At 42.6% G+C, this 15321-nt stretch overlaps 1 protein-coding gene across 3 annotated transcripts in view; it reads right to left on the bottom strand.

Moving 5' to 3' along the window:
• Positions 1–15321, bottom strand: part of LOC146784167 (uncharacterized) — a 901426-nt gene that overhangs the window by 516255 nt on the left and 369850 nt on the right. For all 3 annotated transcript variants that reach the window (XR_014970387.1, XM_085633210.1, XM_085633211.1), the window contains exon 19: positions 5121–5206. Coding sequence is in view for 2 of the 3 variants with exons in the window: in XM_085633210.1 (XP_085489336.1) it covers positions 5121–5206 (86 nt within the window). In the remaining variant the exon portion in view is untranslated. The remainder of the gene's footprint in view (positions 1–5120; positions 5207–15321) is intronic.

The raw sequence follows: 15321 nt of genomic DNA, 5'->3' as shown, positions 1-15321 counted from the left end.
AGACCCACGCTATGTTCAAATACAGCATCCAGGGGTAGTTACAACATACAGTTTAGGGAAACTTTGCCTTGATTGGCTACAGAAAGCTACACTGAAGGATGTAAAACAACATTTAACTTTACTTCAAGAAGGCGCAGACCTTAGGGAATTCTTGCTAAGACCAAGAAAACTGCGTCAAAAACGTTTCATATATGCCGGTATCTACGCTGCTTATAATGAAGCATGGAAGGTTACCCAAGCAGAGACTGCAGAACGAATACGAGAAATTGATCGTATTAATTTAGAGAAAACTCTCTCTGTAGTAGACAATGGGTTAACGACTCTTTCGTCCAGAATATATTTATTGGACAGCATTGTGTCTTCTGTCATAGACATCATGGAACAGGACTTGGTCATGTTGCAACATGGTCAGTCTCAGCTACGTTCTATCATGCTATTGGGCTGGACGCTACAAAACTTGCGTGTAGGCTATGTGCCTTGGCGTTTAATCAACACTATGTCACTGTTTTCAGAATTCAATCTCACTGATAAACAGATCAGACTGGCACAAAGGGGAGAAGACTACACTATGCTGAGCATTGAAAAACTGGAAAAAGTACCATTCATAGTGGCAGAAAAACCAGCTACTGAGTGGAACATAGATGGTAAAATTACTCTGCCTGTTACAACTTTCCATTTTCAGTATTGCCTAAAACATATACCAGTAGGCAAATATGAAAGGTTGGGTAAAGAATACATCAAGACATCCTGGGATTTACCTTACACACATTGATGTTGGAGTGGGGAAAATGAGGCGTTTCTTAGCGGTGAAAACTGTGAACACGCACTAAGCGGTTCTCTACTGTGTCAGGGTATTAACTTACACAGGGCCAGTGATGGTTCCACTACAAACTTATCCTGTCACCTGCAAGGTTCACCGGCTGCAGTGATTGATCCAATTTTTGGCCAACTTTCTAATGGGAGTTACATTATTTTGAATGATCACAGCTGCTGTGGCATGTTGTCAGGTATTCCATATCTAGTTACGGTTACATCCAGGATCACTTGCTGTATGCAAGTCTTGTTTTCACAAATAGACACAGTCAGGGAGTCGTCTTTATGGCCTTCACTGAACATCTCTTCTATATGAATTGATACTCTAAGCAGAATGAAAGCCATTCTTTTACAGAAAACAGTGCCACTGACCTCGGCCAAAGAAACCTATGATCTCCAAGTCGCAAGGACTTCTGCCGAGATACATATCCTTTTGTATACAAACTGCCCTGTACATTTCTCAGAAATGTTAGGACGTATCTTAAACATGTCTGATACGAGCGGTATTATACATGTATATAAGAAAGTATGTGCAGGACTGTTAGCACCTTTTTAAGCAGTCCTCAGCATATATCCAAACTTCGTGCACTCTGTGTTTGGCGGACTGCCACTCCTTTTAGCACTCGTTGCAGGGATACTATTTTGGCTCCTATTGCTACGATATGGCAAGCCAAATCACCAGCGTCACTCCAGGCACCATAGAGAGAGCTCTGTTGGAGATGAAGTGTCGTGAGCGCATCGTCCAAATTTTGGTTTTACCTCGTCTACGAGAATTAAACACCACATGGTTTCTGTCCTTCTGACCAATCTGGCAAGATTGCATCTTACCTGTTCTACGCTGCCTGCTCTGCGGTGAAGAATGGGTGCTAGACATCTGTCTAACACTCCCATCAGTCATGCCTACGGATATCGATACTCTGCTGGACCCGGTAACAGCCAATTCTCTGTGTTGTCCCGAGCGGCTACCAATCCTGATGACGGCATTGATTGAGATCTCACAGACGCAAATTGCTACTGCTGAGGTACGAGAAGAAACATCAGGCATGCAGGTAACATCCGATTCGAACATTGCTGATGCAACCAATGCTGAAGGCGATAGTTCATATCTATGTGCAGTTAATCTTCTAAACGAGGTATTCCAACTTTCACCTACAATGGTAGATGACTTTTTGTCTACAGGATTAGAAGATTTCATGTTTTCTCCAGGCCCAGACACTGACTTTTGATTCCGGCACACAGTGTTCCAATGAGACTCTGAATTTGGCCTTCATTCTTTTCAGACAAGGGAATAACTTTGGAACCTTTTTCCTATGATAAATCTTTTTTCTCCAAATTTTTACTTTTTTATTTTTTGGCACAGTAATCTGCTTATAGTAGAACTATTCATAGAGAACGGAATTCTTTGAAAATCTTCCAGGGACATTTTGACACCTTGTCACATCAACAATTGATTTATGTTAACCTGATAATGAAATGGTTTCGGCTTTTTTCTTCTGTTTTAACAAACCATTTCATCATGTGTGTATATTTCTGGTTCATTCTTTTTTAGCATTTCAAATGCACACATATGCTTAGAATGAAATATTGCTTTTGATATGTACAGCACCTTATGCATAGCAATGGTTTTGTAATGCATTTTTAGGACATATGTTTTAGCATGTTTTAGCTAATCATGCAATTCTCTCTTTTTAGATATGTTTAGTATGTTTGGGATTTAGTAATGTAGTTCATACGAAACTGGAGTGGGTGTTGTGTGTAGATTTAGATTCCGTATATAGGTTTCCCGATTTATGCCCTTATATAGGTACAATTCATATTGACCTTATTTAGACATAGAAAATCCAGCCCTTATTTCGGCATTGTCCATGCTAACCAAATACAGGCATGGTCTCCTACATTTATCAATCCACGTCACAATGAGTTCTTGGAAAACCAGACTCTTAAGCCTTTAGGAATTTCCCTTGCTTGGATATTGATTTCTCCAAGAACTCATTTAGTATGCATGAACATCTTTTCCTTAGGGGTTCATTCATGACGTTCCGATGCCCGACTTTTACGTCAATACAGGCATTCCTAAACACCTTCAAGGTATAAATATACCTGCACTTGCCCTGGCAAACCACGGTTCCGGTACGGTTCAGTTCGACTGCCTACTTGCGGTTTGCCACAGCAAGTTTGGAAGGAGATCGAGTTCCCGCCTGATGCACTGACCAGATGCTGTCATCCTCCTCGCAGAGAATCCAGCTCCAGAGTTTCTGACTCCCCTTGCGGGGTGTTAGATATCGAGTCCCGGAAAGAGATTCCAAGCTCACACATTCTAAGGTATGGAGCAGACTAGAACTTAGAAAACTTTTGGCACCTCTTGACAAAACTAAAACTATAGCTAGCTATACTTTAGAAAACAGCACCTACTTCTTACCTCGTACTAAACTTAGGTTAGGTACACTGGGGTAGAACTATTTAGAAGCATCAGATGAGTATTTACATTTTAGCCTGTGTTATTTATGTATGTATGTTATGAATATATGTCATAGCTACAAACCATGCAATTGCAGTATTATTTTATCTGACTGCTAACTCTGTACGTATTGTACTTTGCATCCTGTCTTACGATAGTAGCAGTTCATATCTTTTGCATGAGAAATAAGACTGTTCAATAAACCCCCTTTTTATTGCAACGCCTGTCTCTCTATTTCTGTGCAACTCTGTAGAAACGAAGCATGCACGAGTGAAACTGTTATCTATTGTTTCCACGGTTCTGAGATTGTTCCGACTCTAAGGGAAACAAAATTGTCATGTTTATGCAGATGTCAGAAACTTATCCCTTCTTGTATATTCGAGAAGTTTGTAATGACCTCTGAGTTAGCTGGCACACACAAGTAATTAAGTTTAATGTACTCAATAGAGACATACTGACCTCAGCCCTATGTCAAAACTAGGCCTGGGCAAAATTTCCGTTCCGTTCGCGGAATTTGCGATAATTTGGCATTTCCGCGTTCCGCGGAGAGTGCGGAAATGTCAAAATTTCCGCATTCCGCAGCTTTGCGATAATTTGGTTCTTGCTCGCGCTATAAAATAATACATTCTCGAGCGCGCGATCGCCTTACCTGACTCACCGCGTTCGCCGATAAGTTTTCCCGATCCGGTTGCGTTCTCCATGAGATGTTGTATTGTTTTAGCCATTTGCGCTGTCTCGCGACAGTTCGCATCCGCAGTGACGTCATGCGTCGCGCGATCACGTCTTTTTTCTCGCAATCATGCACCGCGAGACAACTGAAAACAAGATGGCCGCGCCCGCGAGCAACCGCAGGGGTAAGTTAGCGACCCGCAACCATGCAAAAAATATCGCGACCGGGCGGGAAAAAAAATTCCGCATCTTCGCGATATTTCCGCTTGTGATTTTTAACATTTTCGCAATAATTTGCGAAAGTCGCTTTCGCAAATTCCGCCCACCCCTAGTCAAAACTATAGTGTATATTATTCCAATGCGTAGAGCCTATCAGGGATATAGGAACTATACTACATGGCGCCCAACGTTTTGGTAAGGTACTAATTTAACGCTAGATACTGAAGTAACTCAGTCGTCTTTTTTCTCAGAGACCCCTATTCATAATACTCCATAAGACGTCTGGAGTGGGTAGAGATAATATCCGCCATAGCTGAGTAGGATCCATAGTTCTTTGTGTCATACGATCAAGATGTACTTCTTTGATAAGACTCAACAAGGCTGAAACATGTCATGGGTAGCTTTTGCTCCTGTACAGAGGGAGCATGGTGTGGCCTCTTTTGCAGTTGATGACTAATGATTTGCATATGATTGGTGCCTGTGTGTATTGCAACAGTACGTGGTAGCAGTGAAGTGGCACAGCATGAAGAAAAAGCTAGACTGGAGACTGGTCCAGAGCAATTGTCAGTAGCTGAGACAAACTCAAGAATGTCATCCAACATATTTTGTTAACCTCACATTCTCTGCCTTTGGTCTCTGCATACAATGGGAAGCTTCAGAATGGTGTGTGCACAGTGTACAACCCCCAGGTGGAAAGAACAAATGCTAGTGAGTACTTTATATTACCTGTCTTGGATCACCCTCAAAGCTCAATATGTTGAGCACAAGGGCAAAAGGTGTTTCGTCACTCTTGGACGTCTGCACAGTATACACAATTATGATGGTGAATACTCAGCACAACTTTCAAGGAGGATCAAAACACACGGGAGCGGATATCTCCCATCATCTGCCTAGGATCATCAACAATCAGCATACTGCCCCAAAGTGGTGAGTACACGGTGTAGCGGCCAAGTCTCCTTACCTGCCTTGGATTGCTCGCACACAGTGTTTAGCTCCAGGATGGTAGGTACACACACTTCCCTTGTCCATGTCACAGCCGTAATCTACCTACAAAGGAAAATGCAGATGATGCTCTTATGGGTTTGAAATGTCATTTCCCTTTATCTTTTTCATTAAATGTCTCACTCTTACACATCCCAGAAAGTTAAACTAAGTCATAAAAACTTTAAACCACCAATAGTCATTTACAAAAACCATGATCACTTTTCCTAAAAAAAACATGCTATATAAGTCATTAAGCTGCTATTTTTCATTTTTTGTAAATCCAAACAGCTGCCTGTCTTCATCATTAAACAATGTGAATCACTCCAATACATCAAATTATTTCCAAAACATTGACATGAAGATATTGCAGCAATCATAGGCAGAGAGAAGAGGACTACTATATCTCAACTTGTCTTTATTCCCCTAATGAAATACGGTGGTGAAAAAATGGTAAGGAAATGTGCAAGTATTAACAAATTAGGTTTTAAACTCAAACCATAGAACATACATTGATGCAAAACAACAAATCTCACACTCAATATTGGGGGAGAGAATGTGGCCTAATGGTTAGAGCGATTGACCTCGAAGCTCGGGAACCGCGTTCAAGCCTTGTCAGGGACGATCAACATCCTGTGATTCTGGGCAAATCACTTAATCTCCGCGTGCCTAACAAAATGAATGTGTCCATCTGTCAAGCAACTGGTGCTCATGTAAAGCGTTCTGATACCTTCGGGTTGAGTTCGCTCTTTATAAAACACCAAAACCAAAATGTCTATTGAATTGTTAAGAAATCCAACATAGCTCAAATATTTCTTATAAACAATACTTAATGCAAGGTTTATAAAATAAGACAGCATAACTTGTGGAATGTCAAAGGGTTCCTTCAAAGGGTCAGTTATTCCTGTTAGTCCAGTAACATGGTGTATTGGTTGAACTGACCATTATGAGAAATGCAGGAAAACCACAGCTTTCATTTGTTTTCTCTGTAAAATGTTACCTGTTAAAACCAGGTGAAATGGCCCGGAGAATACAAGCTTAGTTGAGAAGAAAAACTCAAGGGAACTAGATTAAAGATCACTACATGTTATTCCCTATTTTAAGGTTTTAACTTGCAACAGGCCATTACTCCTGCATCCCAGTTATACCAATTCACAGAGTATCTCTACCAGTTGTAATCAGGGCCTCGCAGGTCCAAAAATAAAAGAGACAAATAATAACCTCTTTAAAGGCTTTAGGCTTCTGTCCCTTTTAAACAGGTGTTTTTTAACTTCACATAAGTATTTTAGGTAACAGACTGCTTTGAAAAATTCTTTTTGCATTAAAAAATCACAGGCACAGCTCTGAATACATCTCTAAAACAAAAAGCAAACACAACAAGATGATGGACGGAGAGCTGAATCTTTTCTACCACTCACTCCCAGTCAAGAGATCTAGGTTAAATCCATCGTTATTTTGCTCACCATGCCACCCCTGTTTAAACCCAGCCATATACAAATCAGTCTTGACCCCGCTCCCCATGGGAACAGTCCAGCCTGAACCACCAGGCCAAATCCTCCCTGGACCGAAAACAAGCAACCAATGGCCATTTTCTGGGTATCGCCCCTCATCAGCCAGGTTAGGTTGAATCCAGTGGCACAGTGAGCAAGGGCCCCACGTCTGGCATACCCTTGAACCCTTAGGGTGAACACAGCAAACACAACAAGATGATGGAAGGAGTGCTAAACTTTCCAACCACTCACCTCCAGTCAAGAAATCAGGGTTAAATCCACTCTTCTTTTTCTCACTACGTCATCCCAGTTTGGACCCTGCTACATTCAAATCAGTCTTGACCCTGCTCTCCATGGGATATGTCCAGCTTAAACAGCCAGTCCAGGTCCTCCCTGGACAGGAAATAAGCATCCTGGGTTCGGTTTCGGGGTATCACCCCTCATCAGCCAGGCTACCTTGAATCCAGTGGCACAGGGAGCAACGGACCCACATCTGGGCATACCCGTGACCACTTACAGCGAACACAGCAAACACAATAAGATGATGGACGGAGTGCTGCAACTTTCCAACCACTCACCCCCAGTCAAGAGATCTGGGTTAAATCTATCATTCTTTTGCTCACTATGCCATGCCAGTTTGGACCCAGCTATATGCAAATCAGTCTTGACCCTGCTCCCCATGGGACCAGTCCAGCCCAAACAGCCAGGGCAAGTCCTCCCTGGACCAGAAACAAGAATCCTTAGACCGGTTTCAGGGTATCAACCCTCATCAGAGAGGCTAGCTTGAATCTAGTGGCACAGCAAGCAACGGACCCACGTCTGGGTGTACCCTAGGCCATTTACTGGGGGAATTTGAAGAAGTTCAGTGGAGAAGGAGTTTTCTTTTTACAGTTCTTCCTCCTCATTTTCCTTTTTGTCCATGGAGGCATAGTTTATCAGCAGGTTGTGCACCATCCTGTGGCATGCTTCACTGCTTACCACCTCTCCGTTGGTCACCAGGTGAGTCCTGGCGTACAGGAGAATGTCCTTCACACAGAAGAGTATTCTCCAACATCGCTGGATAGCTCCATCTGTGTGTGTCTGTGGCAAGAGTCCGTATAGCAAGGCCTGATGGGTTATGTTCGTGAAGGGGATGTGGGCCTCCATCTCTTTTCTAAAGGTAGCCAGCAGTATCTGGGCAAAGGGGCAGGCCCAGAAAAGATGGTATGCAGTTTCTTCTATTGGGCATCCCCTTGGGCAGTCTCTGTGTGGGCATAGGCCCCTAGTGCGCATGAATAACTGTACTGGCAGTCCCCCACTCACCACCAGCCACGAAATGTCTTTGTGTTTATTTGTCAAAGTTGGGGAGGATAAATTATGCCCCCACACATGCATTGCTGTTGTGGGTGGCAGGTTGCCCACTGGCTCTGTGGTGTCTCTAGTCCTGATGAGTTTCAGGATTGTCTTAGGCTAGGTGTGACACAGTTCTGCCCTAATTTCTCCACCAATTTTTTTGACCTCCCAGTAGTACCATGGGAGGTCACAGCTATCCCGCCCCAGTCTTTTCCACACCGGGAGGAAAAAAAAGTGGAAGACCCTGTAGGATGAGTAGTCCTTGTTCGCATATGACAGAGTTATTCGGACACAGCTACACACAAAGAAGGCCCTGAGAATTGTCAAGATGTCAGGGACTGCCTTTCCTCCCTTGCAGTGCTCCTTGTGCATAACTGACCTTTCAACCCTGTCCATATTTGAGTGCCAGAGAAATTGGAAGACCATGATGTTTATAGCCCGTGCTACAAACAGCCCTTAAAGTAGGGGATTACTTATCATGTAACAACACTAATTGTAGTTATATGTTTAAATGCGGATGTGAGTACAGAGGCAAAATGGAATGATAAGTCAAAACAGTTGAATGAACCAAAAACTATATTTTCACTAAAAATAAGACTTCAACAGAGCTGCTCATTCTGCAAAACACATAATCTAAGCAAGTTTATACATCAAATTCTGGTGATCGTCACACAATTACCAGGGTGAGGCAACAAATAACCGCTTTTACATAGAGAAAAATACCAGAGGAAAAATAACTGAGCAGTAATAAGCCAAAAGAACTTAATGATCCATATCAAATAGCTTGTTGCTAGTGAAAATATTTGGACTTCAATAAATCGAGTACAAAGACTTTAAGGCAGAAATGTCATCATATCACCATGAAGGATCATAACATAAAATTCTTAGTGAATTGTGCATGACTGAAAATGAATTGAATAACATTGAACTGCATTCTAGTTAGAGGAATTGATGTGACTGCTCTTTTTTGCATCATATGGAACACTTTGGTACAAAGATAAACTGCTTAATCACGCACAACGAAACAATGGCTAACGTACAGTAGCAGACGTTTCTGATTTAGAGATTTGGCCGTTTTATTTTATATAAATTTGTATAGAACAGTGGTTCTTAACCCTGTGGTCCTGAGACCTCTGGGGGTCCGCAAAGCCTACATAGGGGATCCACGACTGCTTAGAAAATTAACTATTATTAAAAGATTAATAAGGTGTATATAAATAAAAAAGCTAAATGTATAATTGAACATTTTAACACATTCTCTAAATTTGAAGGGATTTGAAATTGGATGCTTAGAATTAAGTTAGTATTCTCAGATTGATTTGTGAGAGCAGGGCAAGTGCATCAAACAGAATATATTATGGATAATGAGTGGCCTCAGTTGAATTTTGAAAAGCTCCAAACTTCCTATTAATCTTAAAAGTTAGATTTTTGTTTATATTTATTTGTGAATTAAATACTATTTCATAATTAGTGCATTTATTTTTAATTAATGTTTCTGTATTTTTGTGTTTATTGTTTTGCGGTTCAAATAATTGAAAATATTTAGGCCAAGGTCCAGGGCATCCAGTAATAACTCAGTAATAACTCAGTGAGGGTCCCAGGACTCCAATAATGATTCTGTAGGGGTCCCCAAGTTTCAGTAATGATTAAGTGGGGGTCCACAGAAGTCAAAATGTTAAGAACCACTGGTATAGAACATTAAGCACTTCTAAGGAAGGACCTACATCTGACATACATTGTGGATGAATTGCAAAAAACACCAGTGTTGATTTCTGAGTAAATTAAGGAATAAATTCAATAAAATCAAATGCAAGCCTGAAGAAATATAATAAAGAATTGTAAGACTTAATAACATTTGTATGAGAAAATTATGGATTAATTTGATTATTTTATGAGCAGCGTGTTCATGAGACACTTTGTAGCATTGAAGGACTTTTTCACGTCCATGAGTATGGGACAATTCATACAGCAGGTGTAGGAGGCATGATACCTAAACAACTATGATAACACTTCTACAACACAAAACAAAGAAGCTAAAATAATGAACAATAGACTCTGAGGGTGTTAGATATGGGGATCTACAGTTGGCAATGGTTTGCACCTTTGTCCAAGTAGGGACCTTTGCTTCTAGTTAGGGTAAGGGAGTTACACCCTTAGACAACACCTGTTCACACCCTTGGTAGCTTATCAAGAGCAGACAGGCTTATCTCAGAGGCAGTGTGTAAAGCATTTGAGCACACATACAGTAACACAGTAAAAACACTACAAATGGGCACCACACCAGTTTAAGAGAATAGGAAATATTTATCTAAACAAAACAAGACCAAAATGACAAATATACACCATACATACATAAAGATATCATCAAAAAAATAGGTTATTAACAAAAATAAACCTCTTAGCAACAAATAGTTCCACCGAGGCTATTACGACGTAGGGGCAGATAGAAATCCCAAAGTCGGGCGCCGGCTGCGAGGTGTGTGGCGTCGGGCCCGGAGTCACACAGCGTCCAAAGAACAGTACCTTGGCAAACGATGAAAAAAAAGATGGTGCATGGCGTTGGGGAGGTGATGCTTCATTGGCGTCGGGCAGCGTTGGTTCCTTACGACCACAATGGAGGTGAGGCATCGGTCCCATACTGCGATGCAGGGGAGGTGAGGCATCGGTTCTTTACTGTTGTTGGGGAGGTGATGTTGTGGTGGTGTCAAGGCAGTGGTTCCTTATGACAATGCGGTGGTCAATGAATTCGGGAGGTCATCCGCGCTAGGTATCGACTCGGCAATGATGAAGCACGAGCATCAGTGATGTCGGGGTTGCAATGTGAGTCAGAGCGGTGCGTCATGAGCATCACGAGCAGTGCCCTTGGCTCCGGTGTTGGCAGCAGACTCGGTGACAGCATCAGAGTCAATACGGTGCGGCGTCAGGGCTGCAGTGCGGCGTTGGGGCAGTGCATCATGCACTTTATGAGGTTTGCTTCATTACAGGTCGCTGTGGCACTCACCGGCATCTGTGCTGCTAATTCCCTCTGTGGCAGCTGAAAAAGCAGTTCCAGGTGCAGGAGGACACATGAAGTGAAGTCTTTGTGTCTCTGAGACATCAGTACAGGAGGCAAGCTCTACACCAAGCCCTTGGAGACCTTCTTGAAGCAGGATACACAACACACAGCAAAGTCTTGGTCCTCTCCTTGGCATAAGCAGCCACTGCAGGTCAACCCCACACAGCACACAGCAAAGGGGCAGTACTTTTCCTTCAGCTTTCCCAACTTTTCTTCTTGGCAGAGGTTCTTCTTGAGTCCAGAAGTAATCTAAATTACTTGGGTTTAAGGTCCACTACGTATACTCCATTTTGTCTTTGTGACAAGAGTCTCTTGCCCAGTCCAAACCAGTTCTGTCCTCACTGGTGCAGCTTCTTGGCAGGAGGTGGAGACAGCATTGTCCAAGACAGACCAGGCCTATTCAGGTGCAGGGAAATCTCCTCCCACTACTCTAAATGCAGCCCAAGTCCATTCGGCCCAGCCCTGACTCATCCAGGAAACGCAGGACACACCTCAACCCCCAAAGTGGCTGTCTAAAGAGAATGCACATCTCCAGTCTCTGTCACTCCAAAACCAGACAGTCAATCCACAAACCAGCAGAGGCACACAGGATGGCTAAGCAAGAAAATACCCACTTTCTCAAAGTAGTATTTTCAAACATAATTTAAAAACCATCTTTACCAAAAAATATGTTATTAAATTCTGAGTTTAGAGATACTACACTCCACCTTTCTATCTTATCCAATGAGAAGTTATACTTATAAGATATTATAAATAAACTCTCAGTCTATCCTATGGGACAGATAACCTTTCAACAGTGAAAAACGAAGTGCACTCTATTTCACTATCAGGACATGTCAAACACACCAGAACAAGTTCTACCTTTCACATACACTGCACCCTGCCCATAGGGGTACCTGGGGCCTACCTGAGGGGTGTCTTACATATAAGAAAAGGGAATGTTTGGGCCTGGCAAATGGGTGCACTGTCCAGGTCGATATGGCAGTAAAGATTGTGCGTAGACACTGCAGTGGCAAGTCTGAAAGCCCTTTGAAAGGCTGCTTGTGTGGGTGGCACAATCAGTGCTGCAGGCCCACTAGCAGCATTTGATCTGCAGGCCCTGGGCACACACAGTGCACTGTGCTTTGGACTTAGTGGCACATCAAATAAGCCAATCATGGAAACACCAATCCATAAACACAATTTACAGGGAGATCATTTGTACTTTAGCACTGATCAGCAATGGTAAAATGCCCAGAGTTATAAAACCAACGAAAACAGGTCAGAAACAGGAGGCCAAAAAGCAAAATTTCTGGTGATAAACCAGCTGAAAAAGCCAGGTCCGACATAGAGCAAATCCAAAGAAAGAAGGGTTTTTGGAATCCCTAAGCAGGTAGAAAGTCTATGGAGCACTTCTTGGAGGCATAGGCTGACAGAACTCTGAAAAACTATCCAACTGCTTTTTCTTGAGCATGCTCATAGAGTCAAGACTTGAAATGCCATAGTGACAAATAATATAACATTACGGGAGGCATGAAGAGCATATTCTCTAAAGACAAACAAAAATACTGTACTGCTTTTAAATGACTACGTGCTACAGGAACAAAATGTGAGATGCCCCGTGATACAGTGAAGAGAAAACTGAGGTGGTGCAAATTTATTATATCCCCATGGCTCGAGCATGATTAAAAATAATTCAGATGTAAAAGATTCTCCTGTTAATTTAGTGCCTATGGAAAGACCTGGAAATGGAGAATAGAGATGAACAAAACCCAAAGGAGCAAAGGACATCAGCTGCAAACTTATTACAAAAGTAGGAAATTAGACATAGCACAAAGAGATGCAATTAGAGATGGGGCACTCAAGCAATTTAAGAGAAGAAGATAGTATGTTGAGGAAGATTCACATGAACAAGCGGTTTATGAAAGGGACAGCAGACAAATGAGTAAGGGTGATTTTGGGGGTCTGGAGAGATTCTGTCTTTGATAGTTAAGGAAAGGGCACATACAAATGTGTAATAATTGTTAGTAGGGGTTGTTTGTTAGCCAATATACAGCAGCAGAAGACTAACTATCACACAATATATAAAAGAAGAGAGAGAGTTGGGAGGGGGTATGCACCCCAACATTAGGGATAAACTGACAAAAGTTAAGGGGAATGTGGCAGAGCTGGAGGGGTTTTGAAAAGTTGACAGGTTAATTGTTATTGTTATTGTTATCAAAACTTGTAAAGCGCGCTGTAACCCTACGGGAATCCTGGCGCTAAGATACATGTGCACTGCCCCCGTAAGTGCTGAAAAGAAAACCATGCTACATTAGAAATGCTTATGCTCTGGGACAGAGCCAGGTCTTTATTTTCTTTCGAAACTGCAGCAGGTCTTTCATCTGTTCCAGATCAGTGGGAAGACCATTCCAAAGCCGCGCTGTTGCAATGCTAAAAGCTCTTCCCCCCCAATCTTGTTCTTTTAATCCTGGGCACTTTTACCAGATTGTACGAGGAAGAGCAAAGACTGCGGATGGGGGCATACCATCCAAATTTGCTCTGCAACGGTTTAGGCCCACGACCGTGCAGCGCCTTTAAAACAATGCAGAGCGATTTGAATTGTATCCTCTGTAATACAGGGAGCCAATGCAGCTCCGCCAGAGCCTGAGATGCTGATGACAATCGAGGTCTCATTAAAGCAAATTTGCTGCCACAGTCTGGATTCTGTGGAGTCTCCCGATCAGGTACCTTGGAGACTCCAGCAGCAAAGTATTGCAGTAATCCAGTTGACTCATAATAACCCTCCTAACTACTAGTGCTCGGGCCTGGGTTGGTAACATCGGAAGAATCTTCTGAAGTACTCTGATGAGAGAGAAACTGCTCCCCACAATCTTATTAACTTGAGTTTTTAGACTCAACTTATCGTTGAAACTAATCCCCAGGTTGCGTACCGTCTCAGAGGGTACCAATGGCGTCCCCTTGGGAATAGGCCAGAACCCAGTTGGAAGTGAGAATGGCACTTTCCCAGCGGCACAGCATAGGATCTCCATTTTTTCACAGTTGAATTGTAGGGAGTTATTTCTCAGCCAGTGTACCGTATCTTGCATACAGGCATGAAATATCTCTAGTGAGACGGAATGATCCCCCTCCAGCGACAGAATGAGCTGTGTGTCGTCAGCATAATTCACAAGGCTGATAATATGTTACTTAATGGCAGCAATCAGGGGGCTCATGTAGGCATTAAATTAATATCGGGCTGATTGCAGACCCCTGAGGGACACCGTGCCTAATATCAACAAAATCTGATTGATAAGGGGGAGAGCCATTGCCTGTCGTCTGTTGGCCAGATAAGATTGAAATCATTTCAGCGCCACGTCCACCACCCCGGCTCCCTCCAGCCTCGCTAAAAGGACTGCGTGGTTAACCGTGTCGAATGCGGCAGACAAGTCCAGCAAAATCAATATAGCTGATTGTCCCCTGTCTGCTCGCATTCGAAGATCATCCAGAACAGTTACCAGGGCAGTCTACGTCCCGTTTCCTGGGCAGAAGCCAAATTGCACATCCTTCAGCTTGTTGTGAACCTCCAAGAACTGGGAGAGTGCCTTGCTCAGCAGACGCTATGTGATCTTCACTGGATAAGGTAGAAGAGAAATGGGTTAATGAGGTTGGGTCACTTTTATATGGTATGGCGGGAATGGCTGAAAGACTACTACTGGGGAGTGTTGATATGAGGTTCAGAGATCATGTAAGTGGTTACTGCAATTACAACAGGTGGTATTGTTGGTTGAAAATGAAGCAAATTGAAGGGGAGATAGAGTAGTGCAGTCCTCACAAAATGTATTCAGACTTGTAAAGGTGGCCGGTCGATAGAAAAGAGCATCATGATGTAGGATGTTTATGGATTGAGGGTCCACACTGAGTGGTGTCCTGCCTATGGAGATGATTAAAAGGAATATGCTGTTCTCAAAAGAAATATCACAGATTGATCATTTGGTCTGTTATAAAATAGTGTGCAAAAGAACAAAGGCTTACAAGTCTAGGTGTTTATGTCCGATAACACTGTGGAACTGAGTTTGCAGATTGATAGCACGGGCCAGATTGGCCCATTGGTAGAAGGGGAAATGTATAATGCTATCATGGATGGAAGTTGGCTTAGATAAAAGAGGCTAAGAAGACAAAAGAGGCTAAGATGGCGCAGTAGCGCATAGAATGGTGATAAAAGATTTACGGAGGTAGTAGGACTCTGGGATAAGTGGGGAATGATGCAAAGGACTTTTGGGCAGTATTCCATCTCACAGTTAGACCTAACCTTTTTTAGGGATAGACTATGTTCTGGTCTCTTT

This window comes from Triturus cristatus, chromosome 11 (genome assembly GCF_964204655.1).
Source record: "Triturus cristatus chromosome 11, aTriCri1.1, whole genome shotgun sequence".
Lineage (NCBI taxonomy): Eukaryota > Metazoa > Chordata > Amphibia > Caudata > Salamandridae > Triturus > Triturus cristatus.
This window is presented reverse-complemented; position numbering and strand designations above follow the sequence as displayed.